This window comes from Triturus cristatus, chromosome 2_1 (assembly GCF_964204655.1).
Source record: "Triturus cristatus chromosome 2_1, aTriCri1.1, whole genome shotgun sequence".
Taxonomy (NCBI): domain Eukaryota; kingdom Metazoa; phylum Chordata; class Amphibia; order Caudata; family Salamandridae; genus Triturus; species Triturus cristatus.
The window spans coordinates 968,696,033-968,723,261 of record NC_140581.1 but is presented as its reverse complement, the minus strand read 5'-3'; the positions used below and the strand labels follow the sequence as shown (position 1 = coordinate 968,723,261).

The 27,229-nt window shown below is 45.2% G+C and overlaps 1 protein-coding gene across 1 annotated transcript in view; it reads left to right on the top strand.

The window, feature by feature from the left end:
* The window catches only part of FREM1 (FRAS1 related extracellular matrix 1), a 578,635-nt gene that overhangs the window by 483,697 nt on the left and 67,709 nt on the right, over positions 1 to 27,229 (top strand). The window contains exons 28-29 of the mRNA XM_085633804.1: positions 16,630 to 16,759; positions 23,127 to 23,199. Coding sequence (XP_085489930.1) covers positions 16,630 to 16,759; positions 23,127 to 23,199 — 203 coding nt within the window. The remainder of the gene's footprint in view (positions 1 to 16,629; positions 16,760 to 23,126; positions 23,200 to 27,229) is intronic.

Below are 27,229 nucleotides of genomic sequence, written 5' to 3'. Positions count from 1 at the left end.
GGTTTCAGTCAGTGAAAAAACGAATATTGCTGTTGCAGTACAAGATTTGACCGTTAGATGTCCCTGCAGGCATTACAATCGCAGGTGCAATCACATTAGTAAGTGATATTTGCGCCATTTTTGGTTGAACATTTCCTAATATCTCATGTAAGGTTTTGTCTTGATGATTAATGACAGATCAGACGACCTGCCTGTATGCTCCTCTCTCCATTATTACTTACAATTCATACAGTAGTGTGTATATAAAGATGGGGCTCTAGAAAATGCTATAAATTAGTCAAAACAAATAATCAGTCACACTAGAAGCAGAAAACAGTACAGAAGGTTTTTTTATATTTCATCCGAGTTCGCGTTCATCACAGACTATCCCCGAGTAAATGGATCTATTATAAACAAATGCCGTCGACGCTGCGAAGTGGTGGGGGAGGAGAGGAAATACAACAAAAAGCTTGGAATTGTACTTACTTGCCACTCCGGCCGCCGCCACCCCAGTTTAGACCCAGCCAAATGCAAATCAGCCTCGACCCTGTTTCTCATGTGAACAGGCCAGCCCGAACTGCCAAGCCAGGTCCTCCCTGGACCTGAAATAAGCATCCAGGGACCAGTTTCGGGGCATTGCCCCTCATCAGCCAGGCTCAGGGCCGGCTTTAGCGCTGGTGGCGCCCCCCCCAATGACCACCTCTGCTTCTGACTCCCTCACTAGCGCCCTTTAACAGTGCCCCTCAAGTCTCCATAACCACTGTCTCTCTGATTCATTTAGTTTTATAGCACCACTCACCAGTGTAAGTTGTCAGAGCACTTTATACCACACACACATTGCACAGAGGCAATCATATGTGTGTAGATCGGTGTATAGGAAATGTTACATCAGACAGGACTGAGAGGAGTAGTGTAGGAGTGCCATGTCATCGATACTGGTAGGCAATATAGTTTAAGTTCTTATTCAGGAAAAACACAAATTTAGAATATCAAACGTAACATCATTGTTAGGGGTTCTCTCCAATAAGAATTGATTCTACCCAAATGAACCCTTTTCACAAGATTAGGATGATGAAAGACTGGGCAAAAAAACATATAGCTCTGACATATACCTTGCAGTTTGCATGCAGCTCTAGGATGACAGTTCATAGCTCAATGTTCTATATTAGGATTTTGAATTATAAACGACAAGTAACAAAAGGCGCTCTCTTACAGAAGCAGTAACCCAATGACCTATTTACAGTCTATGCACTTCGTTATGTGCATGGTACACGTTCTTACCAGCAGGCACTCTAACCCTCTGCGCTACCTTAGGATGAGTCAAAACCTCCACTAGACAAACCTCCGGTCTCTTTCCAGGAAGATGATTAATCACCGGACTTCTCTTGACATTTTAATTGATGTCTGAAAGTTGCTGGAGGCCAGGAACAAGGCAGCAGGTGGTTTTAAAATAATACACATTTTCAAAAATGACGCCCCCACCCCAAGTCAACGCCCGGTGCGGTCGAACCGATTGCACCGCCCTAGAGCCGGCCCTGGCCAGCCTAGCCTGAATCCAGTGGCACAGTGAGCAAGGGACCCACGTATGGGCATACTCAGCTTACTTAGGGCAAGAAAGCAAAAATGCAGAGCAAATCAAACATTTTCCGTTCAGGGAGGACCTGGCCTGGCAGTTCAGGTTGGACTGCTCCCATAAGGAGCAGGGTCAAGACTGATGGGCATTTGGCTGGGTCTAAACTGAGGTGGCATGGTGAGCAAAAGAACAATGGTTTGAGATGCTACCCTGAGCGATCACCAGTGGTTAGACAAATTGCAAGAATTCCTCCCATCACCTTTTGTGTGTTTCATGTACCGCCCTAAGTGGCATGGGTATGCCCAGACGAGGTTCCCATGCTCACTGTGTCACTGGATTCAAGCTAGTATGGGTTATGAGGGGTATTACACCGAAACCGGTCCCAGGGTGCTTGTTTTCGGTTCAAGGAGGACCTGGCCTGGTAGTTTAGGTTGGACTGTTCCCATAAGGTGCAGGGTCATGACTGATTGGAAAATGGCTGGCTGGGTCTAAACTGAGGTGGCATGGTGAGCAAAAGAACAATGTGTTGGCATGCTACCCCGAGTGATCGCCAGTGGTTAGACAAATTGCAAGAATTCCTCCCAACACCTTTTGTTTGTTTCATGTACTGCCCTAAGTGGCATGGGTATGCCCAGATCTGGGTCCCATGCTCACTGTGTCACTGGATTCAAGGTAGTATGGCTGATGAGGGGTAATACACCGAAACCGGTCCATGATGCTTGTTTTCGGTTAAGGTAGGAACTGGCCTGGCAGTTCAGGTTGGACTGTTCTCATAAGGAGCAGGGTCAAGACTGATTTGCATATGGCTGGGTCTAAGCTGAGTTGGCATGGTGAGCAAAAGAACAATGGGTTGGGATACTACCCTGGGCGATCGCCAATGGTTAGACAAATTGAAAGCATTCCTGCCATCACCCTTTGTGTGTTTTATGTACAGCCCTAAGTGGCATTGGTAAGCCCTGACGTGAGTCCCATGCTCACTGTGTCACTTTAGTCAAGCTAGCCTGGTTGATGGGTTATATCCTGAAACTGGTCTCAGGATGCTTGGTTCCGGTTCAGAGAGGACCTGGCCTGGCAGTTCCGCCTGGACTCTTCCCATAAGGAGCAGGGTCAAGGCTGGGTGTAAACTGAGGTATCATGGTGAGCAAAAGAACGATGGGTTGGGATGCTACCCAGAGAGATTGCCAGTGGTTAGACAAATTGCAAGTATTTCTCCCACTGCCATTTGTGTGTTTCATGTACTGCCCTATGTGGCATGGGTAAGTCCTTACGTAGGTCCCATGCTCACTGTGTCTCTAGATTCAAGCTGGCCTGACTGATGAGGGGCAATACTCCGAAACAGGGTCCCAGGATGCTTGTTTACGGTCCAGGGGGGCCTTACAGTTCAGGCTAGACAATCCCATAAGGAGCAGGGTCAAGACGGATTTGTACATGGCTGGGTCTAAACTAAGGTGTCATGGTGAGCAAAAGAACAATGGGTTGGGATGCTACCCTGAGCGATCACCAGTGGTTAGACAAATTGCAAGAATTCCTCCCATCACCTTTTGTGTGTTTCATGTACCACCCGAAGTGGCATGGGTATACCTAGACGTGAATCCCATGCTCATTGTGTCACTGGAATCAAGCTAGCCTGGCTGATGAGGGATAACACCCCAAATCTGGTCCCAGGATGCTTGTTTCCGGTTCAGGGAGGACCTGGCCTGGCAGTACGGGTTGGACTCTTTCCATAAGGAGCAGGGTCAAGACTGATTTGCATATGGCTGGATATAAACTGAGGTGGCATGGTGAGCAAAAGAACAATGCGTTGGGATTCTACCCTGAGCGATCGTCAGTAGCTAGAAAAATTGCAAGCATTCCTCCTATCACCTTTCGTGTGTTTGTTTCGTGTACTGCTCTAAATGGCATGGGTATGACCAGGTGTGGGTCCCATGCTCACTGTGTTACTGGATTCAAGCTAGCCTGGCTGATGAGGAGTCATACCCCAAAACCAGTCCCAGGATGCTTGTTTCCGGTGGCATGGTGAGCAAAAGAACGATGGGTTGAGATACTACCCCAAGCGATCTCCAGTGGTTAGACAAATTGCACGCATTCCTCCCATCACCTTTTGTGTGTTTTATGAATCAGGAGGGTTGGCATGTATGAAGAGAGCTTAGCCAACGTATGTCTATGGCAGATTCTGGGTCATGATGCGTGGGTGGGGTCCTTCCAGAGAATTGCACTTTTGGCAATGCACATGTTAGGATTATGGTTAGAGAAGCTGCATGAATGTAGTGAGGCAATAGCCATACCCTGCACAGACCAAGAGTCCTACACCTGAGTCACAAAGGTAAACTTATACTTTGTAATAAGTTTACTAATGGTTTATTACTCACAAAATATGGGCCTCAGTTACAAAGAACTGGCGTAGGGCAGTGCCTCAAGCTATTTTGCTGCACTGCCCTAGACCAATTAAAAAGGGCAGGAATGCACCATATTTGCAAGATAAAGTGCATTCCTGTCCTTTCAGTCAGCGCTGATGCACAATTTCAAGTCGAGCCCCACTACAGGCCCCCTTGCACCATGGTGCAAGGGTGTCTGTGTTGTTGGCATGATTGTTTTTGTGCAGGAATTGGCACCTTCTTGCACAAAAACAATCACGAGAAGTGTTTTCCTTGTTCTATGTGTGCTGCAGAATGCAGCACAAGTGGCAAGAGGATCAACAGAGGAGAAATGTAAACAATTCTCCTCGTTATGCCTGCTCTGGGGACGTGAACGTTTTTGACGCTGTCCCACGTTTATGTGACGTTATAAATCTGGAGCAGTGTCAAAATCCATGGGTGTTGAGTGGGAACACCCACAGCAAAGCTCTTGGAATGCCTACTTGACGTAGAGTAAGGCAAGGCGGACCATACAAAGCAATGCAGGGTGGCTTTGCGTCACCACATAGATATGATTGAGTGGCCTGTGCAACCGGATCGTCATAAGAAGTAACGCTCCAGAGCCACAGGCCTCTTGTAAATGACCGCCTACAAGTGTAATTTTACTTCCACTAATTTTTACGATTGTGGATCCCCTGCACTCAAGGTGGAGTCTCCGCATTAGCAAAAATACTATTAGTAAAATTACACTTGTAGTCTGTGAATACCAAAACAGTAGTAAACTTCCTACAAAGTGTAAGTTTACCTTTGTGAATCAGGCCCATTGAGTTTGCAAACTATACAATACAATAAAGCTGAGTAATTGCACATAGTGCACAGTGCCTTTTACACTAGATGAAACACACTGAGGGGCCTTTTTATGAGCAGGTTTGTGTCTCTCTTGCACCACACAATGTCAGATTTATGAAGCCACGCAAGGCCACTTTGTGTGGCCCTGGGTGGTTCCATAATTCTGGAGTAAGGCAACGCAGCACAAATTGCTGGATTGCATTTCTCTGCCCTGGGAAGGTGCTCCACGGGCGTTGCATGGGTTTTCCCACGCAACTCCTGTGGTTTTTGATGCCTTTCCAGATTTACCAGACCTGCCTAAAAGATACGTCTTCCCACAAGAGGCGTAATGAGGAGAAATATGTTTATTTCTCCTTGTTACTTCCTCTTTGCATGTGTGCTGCATTTTGCAGCATACATAGAGGAATATGACTTTCAGGATTTTTTTTCGTGGCGGGAGGTTACCATTTCTGCACAAAAACATTCCTGCGTGCAATGCAAGAACCCTTGCACCATGGTTGAAGGGTGCCTGTGTTGGCAATAAGCTGCCAAATGGGTGCCAGCGCTTGAAGAAAATGTAGGAAAGTGCTGTATTGCCTTAAATATGGGCCTTCCGTCCCTTGCCCTTTCATAAATAGGCTCCTAAGTAGTAGAGATCCTCTGTAATACTAAAGGCATGCCAGATATTTCAGTGGATTCAGATTCAGAAGTGGGTGTTCCATAAATTGCATGGGGCATGCACCCATGCAACTTGTGACTCTCCATCCACTGTATGCATGCTTCCATTACACAACATCAATACATTTGTCAGCATGTTTATTTTGGGATGACACACTGTAGGTTCATTGCTTGGAAGGTGTCAGATATTTAGTGTGCCAGGTGTTTGCCCTTTGGGAGAGGCTATTGAGGGCTGCAAGGACCATTCCCGGAACCCACATACAAGGTCGGACAGGCCTTTAGGCCAATCAGGCAGTGTCCGGAGCGCTGGTCTGACAAGTCAGTGTGTGCATCAGTTTTTTGACTGTTTTATGGTCTTCTGGGCAGGGTTCTAATGTGAATTTCCCTGATATTATGCATTGCCTGCAGCAAGCTCAAATCCATATCTTAGAAAACACTTATACAGCTTATCTTTACAGATTCAAAACTGCCCCGATTTTCAAGCACTTGTTTAGCTATCTAAGTCATTAATAGCAGCCGGTTTTATTTTGGTGCCCCAGCCTGTTTTTTGTCCCAGTCTGACTCTGCTAACATGGGAAGATCAAGGGAGTGCATTTAGGGACAGACTCCCTGACATCAGACCCTTCAATAGGGAGCAAGAGGTACAAATCTACACACACACAGGTAATGCAATTGGAGTTACATTAGGAAGATGTTTGCATACATCCCCTCCCTTTGATGGTGGGTACTGTCTGGATTACTTCCAATCTGGTTTGGACCCAAACCACCTCCATTAGCTGAAAAGATCTAAGTAAACAGAGCATGAGGTGGGGTTCTGCTGCACTCCTCTGTGGAGGCACATCTAATGTCTGTGCAGGAGGCCACAAGGCTTGGTGCGCATGTCCACAAATGCAGTCTGGGGCTATACTTCTCGTTAGAATATTGCAAAGTGCCGGGTTGCAAGGATCACAAGAGCCAAAAGATCCAAACAGGTACGTTTTACTTTGAGCTTCGTACAACACAAAACAGCAGGGCAGCCAGATAGAAACAACTGCCTACATTCAAAGTTATCCATTCTACATAACCGCCAACCTCCAGCTTTCCACCCACGAGCCACCAGCCAGACCCAACTCAGCTCCCCCTTGTGAGAAAGTGCCCTCTTTCTTGCATGGTATGCCCCCACTTTTTGCTGAATAGCTGATGTACTTTGACTGAGTGTGCCCTGGGCTCCTGGCAATCAGGTACCCAGGGCCTGTGTTCCTTCCCTAAAACTGCATTGAAGCCTAAACCCAATTGGCATCTCTGGCCACATGTCAGACCCTGGTAAATGGTACCATAGGTACCCAGGGCACTGTGACCAGGGAAGGCCCCTAAGGGCTGCAGCACTTATTGGGCCACCCTTAGGGGCCCTGTGCCCTGCCACACACACACTGCCTTTTCAGGCTGGGTGTCTAGGTGCAGAACAAAACAAAGAGTCGACATGGCACACATCCCTGTGTGCCATGCCCACAAACCACTGCCCTGGCATACATCAATCACCTCTCTAGCTGGGTGCCCTATGCCGGTGATGAGGGTTCAGGTGCATTATGAGCCCTGTACCCCTACAGTACCCAGGTCCATTCCTGGGCCCTGTAAGTGCAGTGCTGCCATTAAGAGTATATGGTGCTGGGAGGTTGTCTTACAAACTCCACAGCACCATAATGGCTACACTGAAGACTGGGAAGTTTGGTATCAAACTTCTTAGCACATTAAACCCACACTGATGCCAGTGTGAGATTTAATGTAAAATGCACGACAGAGGGCATCTAGAGATGCCCCCTGAAACTCGACCAACTCCCAGTGACCTGACTGAGTGGCTGTGCAGGCTGCCACCACCAGACATGTTTCTGGACCCCTGGGTCGAGAGGTTGCTGCTCTCGGGGGCCTGAAACAATGCACATCCTGGGACGAGGTGCCAAGCCTCCTCCCCCAGGATGGGCAGGGTTCACGAAGGAGAAGCTACAAAGGCATGCCGCCTTTGTGAGCTTCTCCAGACAATTTGATGCTTTCAGTAACTGGTCCTCACTGGTTCTACCTCCCACTTTGGGTGGGAGAACCGGCAGGTAAAACAAGTGAGGAAGAGAGGTGTGCCCACCTCTGCCAACTCCACCCCTAAGGTGGGGCAGGTGAGGTGAAGCACAACCTCGAGTCCCTGCCATCTTGAGGATGGGGGACCCAGCCAACCAGGGTCAGGCTCCTGCCCCCCTCCCACTGGAGAGTGGCAGAATAGGGGGTGTACCCACCCCAGGGAAGGGACTCATTGGTCCCTGCCTTTTACCTACCTGTAACGCCCCTAAATTTAGTATTCAGGGGCACCCTGAACCTTCCTTCCTGAGATCCAGCAACCACAAGAAAAGAAGAAGTATGAGAAGCTGTGCAGAGCTAACAAGAGGACGACACGCACTGACTTGGCCCCAGCCCTATAGGCCTGTCTCTCCTCGAACCTGCTCCTGCAAAACCCCGGCTTGTCCAGCGGCCTGCAACCTCAAAAACCCCGGAGGACCTGCCTGCATTCACTTTCCAAGCTGCTTCTCCCGTGAACACCGGACGTGTTTGAACTGCAGCTTCTGGTGCCAGCCAGAAATCGCGAATCCAGCACACTCTGCACCCGCCGAGCCTGGTCTGTGTTTGAATGAACAAACACCACAAGGAGGTCCCCCCGACGATCCTGACCCGAGATTTGGTGACCCCTGACCTGCCTCAAGAATCCAGACGACGCCTGCAGCCTCAATCCAGGAGACCCCCTCTACCGCGACAAGAGCGGGTAAGAAAATCCGACGTCCAAAGGCACCCCTGCACCCCTCGCCCCAAGGCCTTGTGTGCCCAACCCAGTTGTGCCTAACCATCCCTCTATATCCCAACTTACCCCTCGAAGTGGTGGTCACTCCTGGAAGATCTTCAACCCCAAGCCTGCAGTGTTTCTTTGTCCCGGAGAATCTCCATTGAACTCAACAGGGCACCCGACCTCAAAACTGCACCCTGCACCCGGCTGCCCAAGCGCTGCTGAGGGTGCCCCTTTGGTACTAACTTGGTCCCCAACTTGCCCTGAGCTTAACCCTAGGAGCTGTGCTCCCACAACCCTGTGGCCTTCTTTCCAGCCGCCACCAACCGGAGCCCCCCTATCCTCCATAGGATAACATTGGGTCTCAACACTTTGCACCCGGCTGCCCTAGTGCCACTGGGGGTGCAACAACAGTGCATCTCTGACCCTGGGAGACCCCTGAGTCTAACCCCAGAACCCTAACTCAAAAGACCGATTACTTACCTTGAAACCGATAACTCATTTTTCCTCATAGGATAACACTGACACTTTTTCTCTCAAAAAGTTTCTAAGTGTCGACTTTGGAAAAATAAAAATATTCCTTAAAAATCAGCCGATTAACCAAAACTTATTTTCTCAACTGTTTTCAGGAAATGTCCCAGTGCTGAATCCAGGATCCAGCCCTGAGTAAGAAAACGTAACACTAACCTAACTTACCTGCTAAGTGAATTTCCTCCCATAGGATAACATTGGTGATTCTATTGAAAAAGTTTGTGTCAACTTTTGAAATGCAATAATATTCCTTAAAATTCGTACCTTTAACCAAAACGCATTTACTCACCTGTTTTCAGGAAATGTCCCAGGACTGAATCTAGGATCCAGTCCTGTGGTTAGAAAAGTAATCTGAAAAGTAATTAACTGCATTTTACTTAAAAAGCCCATTCAATTGAATGCACTATACCTGCAATGTGTTGCAAAGTGCTTTCTTAAAACTGTAACCAAAACCAGTACAAGTTATACTGCAATTCTGAACTGTGTTCATACAAGTCAATTACTACTGCAAAGTATTTATATGCTTACTTGTACCAGGCTTGCTTGGTTCTAGAAATAAAACAACAGTATATTTTTTTTATACAAAACCATTGGCCTAGAGTTCAGTTCTTTGAATGTGTGAGGCCATTTGCTGACTGAGTGTGTACATCAAATGCTTTACACTGTCCTCTGATACTGCCTTACTGCTCGAACAAGCTACCACTTTAGAGAGTAAAGTTCTATCTAACTTTAACCTCTGCCAAACCTCTGGAGACTCTTGGACTCTATACACACCGTACCTCACTTTGGTGCAGTATATATGGAGCCAGTTTCTTACACCCCTCATAGAATAATAACGCTGAAAATAGTTTTAATACAATAAGATATGAGCAAAAAAAAATCTTGTCCTTTAAAACAATTAAGAAACTTCCCTGTACAATAAAACCTTCACATTATATAGTCACGCAACCATACAGCTGTTTCCCTTTCCCTGGGAGTTCTTGTACATATCCGGTTCCTGTCCCCAGAACCACCACCAAGTTACTTCTCCTTTACATCTGTATTCTCCATGCTGCTTGTGGCGTGCCTTCTTTGTATGGCACATTTCTCTTTATTTCACCATTTGCCATCCTCCAGGTTGGCCACATGCGCCTTCATATATATATCACTTTCTTGGGCTCAGAATTTTTTTCATTTCTTTTGGTAATTATACCAGGCAATTTGACTCTGATGCAATACCCTTCCTTGACTTCAACCTCCAACTTCCACCAACACTTCCAAGCCATTTATCCATGGACACACCAGTTTATTTACCACCTCCCTTCCATTGAGTAAAACAAAAGGTGATATTCCTGTACCCGCATTGAGAGTCGTATGTAATGCCCACATTGTACATTATCCTTGATTAAATGATTGCACCTTTCTACCAAGCCATTACTCCTGGGATGGTACAGGGAGGTAGTCACATATTTCACCCCCCAGTTGTTCGTGAACTTACCAAATTCTTCAGAAATGAATTGCACACCATTGTCCTTAAACTAATTCAGTTGGGGCCCCCTCACACATGACCTACACCTCTGAGGCGGAAGCCGGAGGCCAAGTCTATCGCTTTTTTAAAAATTGTGTATTTTGTGTTTCACTTTTTTTAAAAACTTGCCAAAACTCTCCCTGAGCTTAGATAGTACTAAGCGCCTAGCGGACACCCCACGAGCAGCGGAGCTAGCGCTGCATCGCGGGACAGCTGGTTGAAAGGCCGCCATCGCTGCACTCGCGAGGCCACGCCCACCTCACTGGCCACGCCCACTCCCCCGCCTATAAGTAGCGCTGACTGAAAGCGCAGGTAACCATTACCTACACCTCTGAGGCGGAAGCCGGAGGCCAAGTCTATCGCTTTTTTAAAAACTGTGTATTTTGTGTTTCACTTCTTTTAAAACTTGCCAAAACTCTGCCTGAGCTTAGATAGTACTAAGCGCCTAGCGGACACCCCACGAGCAGCGGAGCTAGCGCTGCATCGCGGGACAGCTGGTTAAAAGGCCGCCATCGCTGCACTCGCGAGGCCACGCCCACCTCACTGGCCACGCCCACTCCCCCGCCTATAAGTAGCGCTGACTGAAAGCGCAGGTAACCATTACCTACACCTCTGAGGCGTCCTCCGGGTGTGGCGACTGCGTTCATTGAAAGCCTCCTGGAAGCTCTAACGCAATCTGCTTTACGCCATAATAAGTTTATGATTGTAGGAGACCTCAACGTGCATTTGGATGATGTCAACTGCAGAGAGGCTGTTTCCCTAATTAATGAACTTAGAGCTCTCATGTTTGTTTTAGCTGACAACAGAGCCACCCATCAAGCAGGACATCTGCTGGACCCAATTATTACAAACTGGGAAGATATAAGTGTCTCTGTTCCGATTAAGATCCTGTGGTCAGATCATTATTTGATCCCTTTTAAACTCAGAAGACTGCCCAACAGGGGGCCTTTACAGAAACCTCCCGTTATTAGGCGCAGGGACTGGAGGAAATTCAGTCACGACGCCTTCAGTCAAGCCCTAGGACAGGAACCCCCAAAGCTCAGCGACAATTTGGTTAAGGCGTACAGGATGTATGAAGAATGGGTTCAAGGTGCGCTGGATAATGTAGCCCCTTGGACTCATAAAGCCATGGCACGGAGCACGAAATCCGCTCCGTGGTTCACCGCTGAGCTGCGCGCCGCTAAAACCAAATGTAAAACCTTGGAGCGTAGATGGAGAGTGGAATATGCCCCCTCACTACGTGAAGTCTATAAGAGTGAACTAAGGTCTTACCACAGCCAGATCAGGAAATCTAAAAGAGAGTACTATAATAAAAGGATTGACTGTGCAGAGAACACATCTAAAGAGCTCTTTATGATTCTGAAGGAACTCTCCGCCCCTCTAGCACGTTCAGGGGAAGCCCCCCCCTCAACTGAGTCATGCAATGAGATCGCAGACTTCTTTATAGGGAAGGTAGAAAAGATCTATGCATCGTTTCAGACTAACTCTGAAGCTACAAATCTGCCCGACCCCAACTGCGGAAATAAGGTCAGGGAAGAACTTAGGAAATTTGTGGTTCCCCAAGCAGAGGAGCTTATCAACATCCTATCGGACATTCACTTGGGCTCTCCCTTAGATGCGGTACCAGCGAGGATTCTTCGCAGTCACCTTCCCCAGGTAGCGAAGCATATAGGTGACATGGCCTCGCTTTCCTTCCAGGAATGTCTAGTTCCGGATAGCTGGAAACTGGCCCAAGTCGTCCCAATAAAAAAGAAAGCCCACATAAGCATAACGCAATTAGACAACCTGAGACCAATCTCCCTCCTTCCCTACTGTGCGAAGGTAGTAGAAAAATTGGTTAACCGACAGCTGGTGAGCTTTGTGGAGGAAAACAAGCTCCTCCACATGTCTCAGTCGGGATTCAGAGCCAAACACTCGACAGAGACCGCCCTCCTCCTATCGACAGAACTGCTGCGGGGTAAGGCGGATGAGGGTCACACGGCCGCACTGGTCCTACTGGACTTAAGTGCGGCGTTTGACACCGTATCACACCCCGTATTACTGGACCGCCTGAATGAAAAGGGAATAACCGGACCTGCACATGAGTCGTTAGTTTCCTTCCTTAAGAACAGGAGATTTCAAGTGCATTGTCCACCATGTAAATCCAGTGTAAGATGTCTCAGGCAAGGGGTTCCACAGGGCTCGATTTTGAGCCCCACATTATTTAACCTGTACATGGAACCCCTTGCCAAATTGGTGGAGTCATATGGTGTTGCAATAGTCTCCTATGCAGACGATACACAACTGGTGATCAATCTGTCCCGTGATCCAGTTGTGGATGCTGAGAATTTCTCGGTCTGCTTGGTGGCACTTGACGGCTGGATGAAACAGAACTATCTCCGCCTTAATGGTAATAAGACGGAAGTTCTTATCGTAGGTCCCTGTCCTTCCATCTGGACTTCTGCCTGGTGGCCCATTGAACTGGGCCCTGTCCCGGCCCCGGTAGACACAGTTAAAAACCTTGGCTTTCTTCTGGACTCTAATCTAGCCTTTACCAATCATGTTGGTAAGGTTGCCGGAAAATGCTATGGCCTCTTGAAGGTCCTGAGGAAAATCCTGGACCTATTGCCCCCCAGCTCCAGAAAAACTATGGTACATGCCTTGGTCACCTCCCATTTAGACTATGGGAACTCCCTCCTATGTGGACTCAGCAAAAAAGGCCTAACACAGCTACAACGCGTCCAGAACGCAGCTGCCAGGCTGGTCCTCAACCTCCCTAGGAGAGCCTCTGGGAAACATGCATTACGTTCCCTGCATTGGCTCCCAATAAAGGAACGAATCAAATTTAAAACTATGTGCATCACCCACCGTATAGCTCACAAAAAAGCACCTCCATATCTCCAGGACTTGCTCCCAGTCTATCGCCCCTCACGCCCTCTGAGGTCGATGGGCAGCATGCGATTAGTGGTGCCACGGATACACAGAGCAAGGATGGGAGGACGTTCCTTTAGACACCATGCCACCAAAGACTGGAATGACCTACCCATCGAATTGAGGATGGAACCGTCTGAAACCAGGTTCAGACAGAGGCTGAAAACCCATCTTTTCCCTAAGACAAATTCAGCATAGTATGTCCCTGGCCCTAGTGCTCACCCTCTGTGAGCTAAGCTGAAGAGATGTTGGTAGGATTGTCAGCGCGGGGACGCACTGTTCTCTGTGCAACCAAGCGCTTAACAAATGTCATTAACTAACTAACTAACTAACAAATCATGTAAAAATGTTACCCCTTCCCCAGAGTTGACTTTCTTGACAAAGTTTACTTCTGGCCAACAAGAATAATTATCTACTAACACTATACCATATCTGAGCTCTCTTTCAGCATATTTATGGGTCCAATGATATCAATGCCTAGTTTGAGCCTTGGTTTCTCTTGCACAGGCGCCGCTTCCACTGGACTTGGCACTGTCACCTGTGACTTACTGCTCACAGAACACACTACATATTCTCTCACCCAATTCTCCACCCCCCTGTCCAATTCAGGCCACCAAAATGTGTTCCTGACTCTCCTCTTCATAGCTCTCATGCCCACATGTCCTTCATGATCCATCTTCAATAACTTCACTCACACACCTTGAGGCATCACTAGTAAATTGGCTCGTATCAAGATACCCTCCGACATACTCGATTCCTCAAAGACTTCTTTGTACATTTTCAGAGCATCGTCAACCTTCTCCCTTGGCCATCCTTTACCCAACCATGAAATCAATTCTTATAGCACCTTATCCTGCTTTACTGCGTCTTTCCATTCTTCTTACTTTATACGTTCCTTCTCATCTGTCATTGTACATGCCACCACACAAACATCAACTTCTTTGCACTCCTCCACACTTACCTTCATGGGCAAATGTGACAAACAGTCTGCAAAAATAATTTTCACCCCTGGTATGTACTCCAGCTTCAATTGAAATTCCTGTAGCCTATAATGCCATTTGGCTTTCTGGGGGTCACCTTACAGGCTCCCAAAGTTGAGAATAAACTGACCAAAGGTTTATGGTCCATTTGTATGGTGAACTCAAACCCCAAAGATACTTCCTGAAATATTTCACACCCCATAACATGCCAGTGCTTCACACTCAATGACAGAGTATGTTGATTCAGCTACCCGCAACACTTGTGACACAAATGTCCCCACTTCATACTTTCTATTTCTCGACTTCAACACAGTACCCAAACCATATTGACTCGCTTCCATCACCATTATGCTTGGATCATGTGTATTATATGGCTTAAGTGGTATAGTATCTAGAGCTACTTCTTTTATCACACAAAATTCCTTATCCACATCCTCTGTCCATTCAAATCTGACTTGTTTTTAACAATCCGTTCATACTTTTTATCCTCTCTGTACACTTCGGTACAAACCATGCATAAAATTCTGGCATCCCAAAAAATGATCGTAACTGATCCTTATTTTGGGGTGCAGGAAAATCCTCAATTGCTTTCGTCAAGCTTTCTTTTGGTTCTACTACTTTTGCTAATATCTTTTGGCCTAGGTAATCCACACTGGTCAGGTCACAGCGAATTGGCACTTACTCACTTTCAATGTGACACCTTTTCCTTCAATATAGCCAAAGCCTTGTCATATTTCACCTCATCCATCGTGAAAAACAATGTCATCCATAAAACATTTCACTTTGTCGACACCCTTGAACATGGCCTCAATCACACATTGAAACACTGACGAGGCCAAAGCTAACCTAAAGGGCATGTGCTTGAATCTAAATGCTCCATTGTGTGCAACAAAGGACATCAAATCGGTGAGTCTCTGTGCAAAACAATCTGATGGTATGGGGAGGGCATGTCAAGCGTAGCAAAAACCTTTGCCCACAGCACACATCTGAGTTAAAGAAACGCCACAGGCTTCCAGGCACTGTCTGAGCGGCACACCACGTCACTCAGACCAATCCTGGCGCTGCATAGCATATAGCATGGTATAGCATGAGAGCAGCGCTGGGATTGTGTGGGGATTGGGGGGAATAGGGTGGGAAGAACCTAATTTTGCATGTCTGTTTGGCCGGCCTAAGACGGCCAGCCAAACAGACATGTACATTGACAGTGCACCTGCCATTCCTACCTGCTATGCCCGGCCTCTACCTTCACTGCTGGCATCGGCTCAGTCAGTCAGCAGTCATTTTATTTTTCACTTGACATTGACTGACTGACTGACCAGTAGGGCAACGCTCCTCCGCCATTACGGAGGAGCTGCCCCTGGCAGCCATGAGAAGTGACCTGAGGAGTTCACTGAAATGACAGAGGAGCAGCCTAATTGACTAACAGAAGCAGATTGCTCTGTTGTTGATAGCAGAGGTATATGTAAGTATACATCCTGATATAGTACTATAAGGCATGTACAAGGAAGCATTTGATGAAAAGTACATAATAAAATTGAAAATGATATGAAGATGAATCTCCAAATAAATCATAGGAAAATGTTTCTTAAAGGCTCATTTTAAGTTTGGTTGTCCAGCTGCCAACCTGCTATTGTGGCAGATGCAGTGTCAGTGCCAAACCAATAGCAGCAGAGGAGCTAAGTGTAATAATGTCTGGGATTGCGGTGAACATTTTCCCTCCAAATCACCTTTCACATGCATGCCAAGTGATAAAATACCATGGCTGCAGGCCTGCCAGACCATGGCAGGAAGAAGACACCATTGTGTGCGCACTTACTACAACTGGACACTCAGATTAGAGGTCCATGTCTAGGCCCCACCTAACAAATGCCACTCAAGCACTGGTTGTCCTTGCATAGTGGACATTTAATAAAATGTATTTGCTAAACTGCTATAGTTTTAGTGGAGATCTTGGAAAGAAAGGATGCAATTTTCCTGTGAACCGTGTATACCAAACCTTCCTCCCACCGGTCAAGTTTCTGGTGGCTCTGCTATCTTGCACCTCACAAACACATGCCGTCTAAAAAAGAAGGCTGCTCAGAGATGAGGGGGCGGTCTTCAGCCAATTTTTTAGGGGAGACTAGTTTCCTTTCTCCTCAAATTAAAGCCCTTAGACTACAAAGAGGCGAATACATCGATTGAGCCGTTCCTTAAAAAAGAATAATCCAGTATACAATTATAGTGACTTTTAAAGGTATGTAATTTGTTTATATGGTGGTGAAGATGATCATACTATGCAGTATACTCACCTGAGATATGGCCATTGTAATTATAGTCAACATAAAGCAAGTGAAATAACTTTTGATACACATGGCATAGCTCCGTACTAAGTATTTGATAAAAAAAAGACTGGCACTGAATAAAGTGCAAATTGATTAGATTGGCCATAAAGAGGTCGAAAAATGTTTTGGGGCCATTTACTCCTTCAGTGTTGTGTTTTTTCTTCACAGCTTGGAATTAAAATGGTCCAAGGTTGAATTTCTGCCACATGACATTGAGGTGTGTGAAAACGTGGGTCAAGTGTCCTTGAAGATTGTCAGAACAGGGACTCCAAAGGACTCTGCCTTCATTGCAATAAAGGTAATGAGACATACAAAAACTTTGTCACAAAGTCATTCTGTGAATTGAGGCGCTGAGCGTTTTGTAATGCTGGGTATTTTGCTTTACTCTTGTAGGGCGCACATTCGCGTCTGCCCCATAATTCATTTTTCTCCAAAACAGAAAGTGGTACAAGAAGAATGTTGAATATTGAGTATTAATTTTCTCTGAACAACTTCAGGCTCTTCTCAGTGGACTCTCTTTGAAGGGCCAAGAGTCCTCACCTGCCACAAAAAACAACTAGACCTTCCTGTCCCTGTTCGACCTTTTATGCCAGGCTCTGTTTTTTCCATGGTGGAGCTGCTTCATGAATTTTCTGACATGGTTTCTTTGATGGTTAGGAGACTGCAGAAGAGTTTCGGGTGGTGTCATCGGTCGACAGTCGCCTGACACTCTTACTCCAGACTGAATGAATGGTTTCTCTAGACTTTGTAATTCTGAATTTATGTACATTTAAAACTGTGATTTTACTTGATCTTAAATAGCTGTTCTCTCTTCTTACTGGTTGACACTGTTGGTACAATGTGTCCCCTAATCCTGCTGGTGCCCCTGAATATTGAACATATTAACCTTGAGTGGCCTGTTCCGAGATGCGGGCTTCAAGATGTTTATGATGTACTATTCAACTATAACAACCATCTTTAAGAAAATTAAACTGTACATATACTTTTTATTGTATTAACTTTGTTTTATAAATCATTTATTTGTTGGTCTGTATTTGTCGCTTGTGCTTCCATGTCCAAGGAAGTGACGACATAGAGCCTTTATAAAGACATCACCAATGCTGACATCAGTTCCTTCCTTTCTGTGCATTGCAATGTAGATCCCGAGCTCTGCTCCTAACTTTTAGTAAATGTTTTCTGAGTTATGAAAATGTGATTTGGCAGACAGGGTGCTAGTGAAAATGTCTACCCCACAGTCCAGAGGCTTTAAACCGTGCAGTGATTGCAGGAAGCAGATGTCGGTCGCTGAGCCACAGGATGTGTGCTAGGGACTAGGCAGGTCTCTCTGGGGTATATTTACAAAGAAATGGTGCAGTACGGCACTGCAAGCAATTTTGCTGCGCCGCACTGTACTGCGTCATTTAAAAAATGCAGGGCTGTACAGTATTTACAAGTATACAGTGCACTCCTGCGTTTTCCCTGCGCTGGCGCTACAAAAAGCTGCCTAGCGCCAACACAGACACCCTTGTGCCACAATGCAAGGGTGCCTGCATTACAGAGATGACTCCCTGCAACTCAGGCACCCTTGCACAATGGTGAAAGGGTGTCTGTGTTGCAGGGATGATTGTTTATGTGCAGCAAGGGACACCTTACTGCACATAAACAATCTTTAAATGTGATTTGCTCTTTCTACATAGAAAGAGAAAAAACGAGGAGAAATAAAAGTGTTTCTCCTTGTTACGCCACTCTAACACCTGTTATTCAGTGGTGTTAGATTTTGGTTCTGCCTCAGAGTTACACATCCTTGTAAATCTGGGGTAGCGTCAAAAAGCAATGGGTGCTGCGGTGGAACATCCACAGCAGCACCCATTGCACGCCCCTTTCCCTCAGGTACCTGCGTGAAAGGGTACAATATTTACAAAGTGGCGTTAGGCCAGGCAAAGTGACTTAACGTCACGCAAAGTGGCTTAACGCCACTTTGTTAATATGGAGCAGAGCATTGCTCCACTGGAGCATCCTAAAAAGGGACACTTCGGTGGCGCAATGCCCTTGTAAATATGCCCCCAAGTCTTGTAAAAAATGAGACAAGCCTTGTCATAACCTATAATACACCTGACTCATCGATATGCCATCATCCCCCGTCAAGAACATGTACAGGTGATACTCAATGTACCAACATCACTTCCCTTGTCTGATTCTGAACACATTCCGAGGTTGGACCCAGCACGCTTGAGTTCCCGGGGCCATCGCCAACCTCACAGCAGATACAGTTCTCCAAGGAAGCCATGCTGCAGCTTTTTAGTATGACTCTGGCTCATTCTGGAGCACCTTCAGGCCCCATGGAATCACATGGGTCCTCAGTTGTGCTTATGCCAGTGAGTCCTGCCCTAGCGGTGCCTGATCCTGTTGTGACTTTACCGGCGCCACCCCATGCCACCACCTCGGCTCCAGTGGTGCTTACCACCGAATCGATGCCTAGCTTGGATCCAGAGTCAACTTTGACTTATGCCAGGCCTATGTCTTATTATGGGATTGTAAATGCCCAGCCCCTAATATGGAACAAATCCTGGCCTCTTGCCTGATGGCAGGACTTTTGTATTGTTTAAGGCTCTGTTTGGATAGCATCTGCCCTGTTCAGATTGGATTCCGAATCTGGTCAAAAGTGAAAATCCAGTTTATTTCCGCAGTACCACAATACTAGGCAGAAGCATCCACCCAGACTCAGCACACTTGGGTTAAACTCTTTCCGTCGGGCCGTGGTTGTCAGTGCTGCGCGGGCGTGGTGGTAGCTACCTGAAGCCTTTGGGCTACACACTTGCCCCAGCAGGCTTCTTCTGCTGTTGTCTCCCAGTGCTGCTAACAGAAGGCACGTCACCTGGCACTTGGAGTTCTCTTGGCTTGACTGAGCTCTGGAGACAGCTTCTCCTTGAACAGGAAATGACAGGCACAGCCCCTCTCTACTCTAGCCACAAGATGCAGCAGGTGCAGTCATCATTGGGACAGACTCCTCTTTTCTGGTCCCTTGGTGCAGCAAGGTAGTCCTTCTTCTAAGTTGGTTGAGATCTGAGCTCTGGATGTCAGGGTTGCCCCCTTTATGCTCGAAAAGTGCCCTCTGGACAGGATGCAGTTGGTAGCCAATGGGCAACCAGGTTCCCTCCCACCTGATGACCACTTTCTGTAGAGTATGGCATCTGGCTATCCCAGCATGCACCATCCTGCCCACTCCCAAGATGTCGAGAACCCTCTCTTTGGGTTCAGACCTCACTAGCCCACCCCCAGGTTGCTGCTACCTCATGCTTTCAATGGCAAAGTCAGGCTATCAGTGAAAGACTGCACTACCAGTCTGCATTAGTGGACTGGGGGACTTGTTTTGATTGAGGGTCCTCCAGGGTGGCAGAAGGAGTGCTGCAAGTCCAGGTGTACCCCTCCAACTTACATGCCCTGGGTACAGACCGTGCTGCAAGCCATGGGGTACCCTCCGGTAACTTACATGCCCTGGGTACCTGAGTACACTTTACCTGGGCCTTACAGGAAGTTAGCCATTTCAAATTGGATACATCCCACTCAACATACACTTTAGGATCAGGGTACTGGCAGTGAGGTCTGGTTAGCTGGCCTTAGAGCACTCTCAAAGTCGAAAGCCAGCATCATCAGTTGAAAAACATGGGGGGGTGACCATACAAAAAGAGGCATTTTCCTACACACATGTACAGGAAATACATATTGAAAGAGCCTTCTGGGAAGTATCCATGTTGTAAAATCTCCTCCATAGGTTTGTGCAAGCTGCTACTGCCGCTACTGAGGCTGAAGCTGTGGCACCTGATCTGTCAAAAGTGAGGTCTGGTAGAATATGGACTTGTTCTTCCAAATGCCTTAGGTAACTGAAATATTCCTCTCATCTTAAATATCTCTAACATGCTTAGGGACTTACAAAAGTCATTTGTAAGTGTAAAGATTGCACATGCTGCATAGAATCTAGCTCCATTAGATATCGTTTGACTAAGACACATAAAAATATCTCACCATCAATATCCTTCCATTCATCTGCGAGCAGTGACATACAGTGTGATGAGCTTGAAATAAGCCTCGTTTTGAAAGACCAGACAGCCTTCCTGAGGAATTGTAGAGATCTCAGGAATTGGTGAATATTTTTTTATTTTTTTTATTTATGGAGTTTTATATAGCACAAACTTGACCCGAAGGTATCGGGTATCAGAGCGCTTTGCATAGCACAAGTTTCATTACATGAAGACACATTCATTTTTGTTAGGCAAGTTACAGAACCTTTGGCAATCGGTGTCCCTGTACATATTTTGCCATGGGATCACAGTTAGGGCATATATGTCTAGCCTGTGGATCAGGATAAACAGCATCTGGAGCAATTCTTAGTTGCTTTACAGCTGCGTGCTCCTCCTCCATATCCTATGCAGCAGTGACTGCTTGGTCCGGCATAGCCTGTAATTCTGGGGACCTCATTTCTTGCTTTTCAACGGTTGCTGGGCAACCGTCAATCAAGAGCCAGTCTTCCCTCGTCACTTTTGGACCTGGCAGGGGCTTAAGATAAGCGACATTGCTAAAGTTTTCCCACCATCTTTAGAACAGGCAGGCACCCATGACCACATTCACAATACTGTTGAAGGGGGGCATCTTTCTCTTATCTGCACCTCTGCATGCTATCACTGCAATGGATATGTGCTCCTGTAGGATGTAACTAACCCAGACCCTGATGTCCTCATGAATGTCACAGCATTAGTTAAGATGGTGTAATTTATAATGTATCTTTTATTCTTAGATTGTAGCCTGCTGTGGGGTTGAACCAGCTGGATAAGGTTCTTAGAGGAAATCCATAGAAACACTGTACTAGAACGCACAGCAGACATAGTACACCTGGCACTTGCAACTGTTGTTTTACTTTGAATTAGTTACCTAAATGCTTGATTTACAGCCTTATGTATTTACGCCTTTAATTGATGTTTGCATCAAAACACTATTAGTGTGAGAAAATGACGTTTGGTGCATCTGTCTGTTCATACAACAGTTTTAAGAAAATGGCACATGAACACACCCACTTATAACACATGTACAACATGTATATTGTGTATAATCGTTTTTGGAATAAAATAGAATGTGTTTTATATTAAAGGGGCAAGTGGAGTTGCCTGTTTTCTGCATTGATTGTTTGACCTCATATTCATCTGTATTGTGAAAAGGAATACAGACAAGGTGGCAATGGATTTTTATCATAAGTTTCCCTGCATAATTCCTTATCAAACCTGTAGCTTTTCTGTGTTTTTTCTTTGGAAGGTCAAGTTGTAGAGTGCTTTATTTGGCGCTGGTTTTAGATCTGGCATGAGCCAAGGCTTTTTGATTTTACTAAAATCAATTGTATAGTCTACTCACTTAGAGGGGCTTTCAGCCAGCATTCTTCATCTATTGGTCTGTTATTATGTTATTCACATTTATCTTCTGCCCACTACAACATACAGCATTGGGCAATGGGTCAGCCCACATCAGCCAGTGAAGGCATTCTGCTCTTTCACAAAGAACATATCCGCACACCAAGTAGTTCCCTTCAGTGCCAGGAACTAACATGACAATGTGTGTTTTTGAGACCAAAACCACTGCTTTTTCAGATTGATGATGGCCCAGCAACTTCCCTATCAATTTCATTTTGCAAAATCCCTGACCGAACAAAACAAGTATTGTCAAAGTCAAAAGGGTGGCAACCAACGTCAGACCTATTGACTACAAATTCTTGTATACAAATGATTGGGCAATAGACTGATAGACGCAACAATTGGGGAAGGGGTCATTTACAATGCTAGGTTGATGCACTGTAAAGATTTTATTTACACACTACTTTAAGGATGCATTTAATTTGTTTTTTTCTAGTATAGCACACAATAATACTTAGCAGTCATTAACAATAAGATGGAGGCAATGGCTAAACACTGATGAGTTAGTGGCTGGACCACTGTAAGTGAAAACAAAATATTAAGCATTGTGGTGTGCTCAGGCTGAAGGCCTTCATATGCAAGGTTTGAGTTCATTCTGGAATCTAAGGAAGTATTCTGCAGATGTAAGGTAGAGGAAGAGAGAAGTGGTGGACCCTTGACATCACAAATCTCTGATCGAGCCACTTGTACTTGGCAAGTTGAATCACAGCAGGCTCAGTCAGGGAAGTTGATATTTCTGGAAGAACTTGGTTAGGTGGGTCAAAGCTCTAAGAGGCACTTGCCTAAAACTTCACTCGCCATCACTAGGTTCATGATGTACTGTGACTGAACAATTGTCTGCGGTCTCATCAGTTGGGGTTGAACCCAAAAACTGGTCCAGTCACTTTCTTTACATTTCAGAGTGCTGATCATATTGTTACTTATTTTCTTGAACACAGTATCATATTCTAATGTTATGTGGCCAAAACCAAAAACATTTAGAAACAACAATTAGATGCAAAGACAGTTTAAAGATAGATTTGTATTTATAATTTAGTTTAGTTTCTTCCTCTTGTCTATATCGATTTTTCATTACATGTACTTCCAAGGGAAATATCCAATTGAATAATGAACCACAAGAATTCCTGCTTAACTATATGGATGTATTGTCATGAACTCAGTAGGGGGTCAAGGTTGCGTAAGCATTATACAACCTAGCCATTCATAAAGTGGTGTTTTATCTCTTCTAAGGTGAATGCTATATCTGCCAAAGAAGGAGAAGACTTTACCTCAAGTCCATCCAAGCTCATCCAGTTTGATCCGGGTACGTGTGCATCACATATTTGTCATTTCGTGGTTTTTGCTCATCATTTAATCAAGACAGTCTCATAAACATATCAGCTCAGTTCAATTGTGAGTTGTTTGTTTTAATCAAGTGGGATGATACAACTCAATGATATTTCTTTTAAACATTGTGTGTCTATGATGAGGTTCTAACTATCTAAAATAAAATGTGTACCTTGTAGTCAGATGCTTCCGGTGTAAAGGGCTTTCAAATAGACTCCTGTAAAGGTGTAGCATAGTATGACATTATTTGGTGCAAGCTCGAAGATATGCGCAGAGCATAAGATTGTACCCAGCTGTGCTGTTAAATTGTTTTTTCTCTTGTGAAGGAAGAGCAATGTCTAAAGGCGAAACTTGCTGTTTTGTCTGGATTGAGTCAAAGGGATGGGTATACAACTGATAGAAACTCCTGCTTAGGCCTAGGTAGAGCAATCATCATGGAGAGCCAGAAAGTATTAGCTTCATGCCGAACCAGGGGTGGGGGGTGAGGAAAGAGGTTAATTGTGCATATCAACAGCTACCACAGATTTTAACACTCATGCTACAATCGGAAAGACGCTGCTTAGATTGTGCTGTGAGAAGATTTTTGCCTATGAGAAAGGCAAGAGGAAGTCCCACATCTGCAGAAAGAAGTAACAGCAATGGCCAGGCTTACATCATTAAGCAAAGCAACTCCAATGAAGACCCCCTGCCAAACCAAGAATAAGAAAAGCTCCGGGTCTATGCTATTTTGCTCTACTCTATTCTGGAGTATGCTGTTCTGGTCTATGCCAGTTCTGCTGCCTTAATGATCTATGGAGCACATGCATCAACATAAGGAATTATGATATCTTAATAGCGATTATTAAGGAATGGCTATTTAGGAATCGCAAATCCTTATGCATGTAGGAATCGCTAAATAAATTGCGATTAATACACATTCCCTATAAGCGAATCGCAAATTGCATTTCGCTAATAGGGAATGCCTTCCCGTTAATTCCTACGGGCCTAGAGGCCCACCGGAATGAATGGGAAACAATTCACAATTTGTGATTACCAAAAAGGCAATCGCAAATTGCGCATTTTTCAAGGGTGCTAGGGGGCCAAAAGGCCACCCTGACGCACCACCAAAATTGGCATGTGTGCACATGTGGCGCACACACATGCTAAGCACAAACGTAAGTAGGAAAGGATTCCAAACTTACAGGGGGGCTGAGAGGAACTAAAGGGAGGAGTACACCCTCCCGGGTCTTTACACTATTTTACCAGAAGTACTCCCCACTAGCAACTCATAATGAGATTGCGAGTTGTATTTGAACAGACCTAGAGCTCCCAGGTGTTGAGGTCCCTAAGTGAAGTCAGGATAGACCACCACTAATAAGTGGGGAAGGAGGCAACTCCTTTTGTTTTATATTCCCTCACACACCCTAGTGGTGTCATGCTTCATCATTGGGACACCTCGACGCCTACAAGTCGAGGTGGGCTCGACCATATTCCATATTCCATCTTCTTAAGAGCTCCCTGGAATATGGTCGAGCCCACCTCCACTAATAAGTGGGGAAGGAGGCAACTCCTTTTGTTTTATATTCCCTCACACACCCTACTGGTGTCATGCTTCATCATTGGGACACCTCGACGCCTACAAGTCGAGGTGGGCTCGACCATATTCCAGGGAGCTCTTAAGAAGATGGAATATGGTCGAGCCCACCTCGATGGCACTTAGAAAAATGCAATTTTGTGAAATTTTCCAAGTAATTGCAAATTACCATCAACTTGAAGTTGATGGTAATTTGCGATTCCTTAATGCAAAGTCGCATTCTGGGAATACTTGCATTGCATTCAGGGAATCGCAAATTGCAATTACCTAACTGCATTCGCAAAAGAGGTCATCGCAAATTTTCCGAATGGCTTTCGGCTTGATGCATCCCAAAAGGCCAATTACCGGTTGCAAAGGGGCCGATTCTGTGAATCGCCCCATTTGCGACCGGTAATTAGCTTGATGCATTTGCGCCTTTATCTTTTTACATCAACAAATTCTACGGGTCATCGAAAATGACTTTCTAGTACAGTTTTAGGTAAGCTCATTGATATGTGACCAGCTATCTAGAGTCCTGATTTATTAAGCACAAGACAATGCACATAAACTTCAAGGGCCTCATTTCATGTGCAGCAGCAATAAATTGGTTTAATACCACACCTAGTCAATACCTACAGTGCATGATCCATTTTTTGTCTTGTGTGCTGTTACCACACATTTTGAGTTCTTTATCTTGGTAAGGGTGATAACATGGCAATGCATGTTGTGCCCTGCTTCAAGGTGCAATCCATGGTATATTGTGGCATTTTTCCTCAAAAGGTTTGCCAAGTTTAACCCGCCAAATGATTTCCTGGGTATTTTAAAATATTGTGGAATCCTGATTTCAGCGCAAACTGCCATTTGCATGCACATTAAGATTCATGCAGCCCTTGTAATGAGGGCCTAAATCATAAAGATTATGTTTTCATTAAATCTTGTTTTTGACTGTAAGTCTGTCTCAAAGTTTGATCCTCTTTCAGGAATGTAAGTGAAAAGAAACATCTGGCAAGAAGCTAGAAAGAAGGGCAAAAGCAAACTCCTCTCTGTCCAAACGTTGACTGTTTTTAAAGAAATGCCTTAGATTTATTTCAGATGGAAAATTGACAAAATCCACCATTCTAAACGTAGACACACTCTTGAACCAGACCTGAACACATTTTTAATTGAATAATCCACCAATTTATAATTGAATAATCCACCAAGTTTAATTTTATATACATTTCTAATTCGCTTTGAAATATTGATACTCTTTCTACAAATGAAGTTGGTTTGTTGAATTTGTAACTTGTCCAAATTATATTTGTTCATATTCATCATGAGCATTGTATGCTTCGGCCATGTTTATTATTTGCTCAGAGTTCAGCTAGCAACATCATAATACTAGAAATTAGCCTTTTAAGTATATTTATATTTATTTGAAGGAAAGCAAATTAACCAAAACACTACACAGAATCAAGGTTATATATAGGACATTGAGCAAGGTGGTAGCATAGAAAAGTGGGTAAATTGGGCGTGGATCTGTCAACTGTAAGGTGGATTGTTTAAGCATGTGCTCGATGCAGCGAAGGTCAATTTTAAGGGCTGTCTTAAATACGGCAAGGGATAATTTGGTCCTAGATTTGTTGAGGATGGGGTTCCATTGAAAAAGTCCTAATGAATCCAAGCCACTCAAAATGGATTATGCACTGTTTATGTACACTTTAAGGCAATTTCCTATTTGCATGTGTTAGTTGCAAAAATGAGGAGAAATAAAAAAATATTTCTCCCTGTTACACCAGTCTCAGGTCGGTCCCGTATTTTGGCTCAAATACATGCCAACCTTTCTTTATAGGTCACAAATTCAAAAATGTTCCAAAGGTGATCATTTAGAAACATTCAATACGTTGGCGGGGATTATTACATTCAAAACTTGCCATGACAACAAATGGCCTTCATTACCCTAGTTCCATTGGAATACACCGTGCCCCTCTTTTCTTTTGATACAATTCTATGTAAATATGGATTTGTGTCAAAATCAATGGGTGGATGCGCAGGAATGCCCATGCATGACCCAAGAAATGCCCCATTGACCAAAGTAACACAAAACAGAGCATTGTGCCCGGTGCCGTGCCCGGTGTCCTGGTCAGACCACTTTATCTCATACTTTTCTTGGGATGTAGTTAATGTGGAGAAAGTGGTGCCTTTGTTTCAAAGGGCAATGTTTGGGAAAATCGATCCGCAAGAATTTAGCCAGGCTCTTGATCGGTCTAGGCCCATTCTGTCGGGGGATCTTGAGGAGTGTTTATCAGCGTTTACAAATTGGGTGTCGCGTGCGGCTGATTCTGTGGCCTTTCCCCGGTCCTCTAAACCGGTTAAAGATTCCCCCTCTAAACCCTGGTTCAACTCTGCCCTTAAAACGCTTAAGCACGAGTGCAAGGTTCTTGAACGGACCTGGCACAGGTGCGTCTACTGCCCT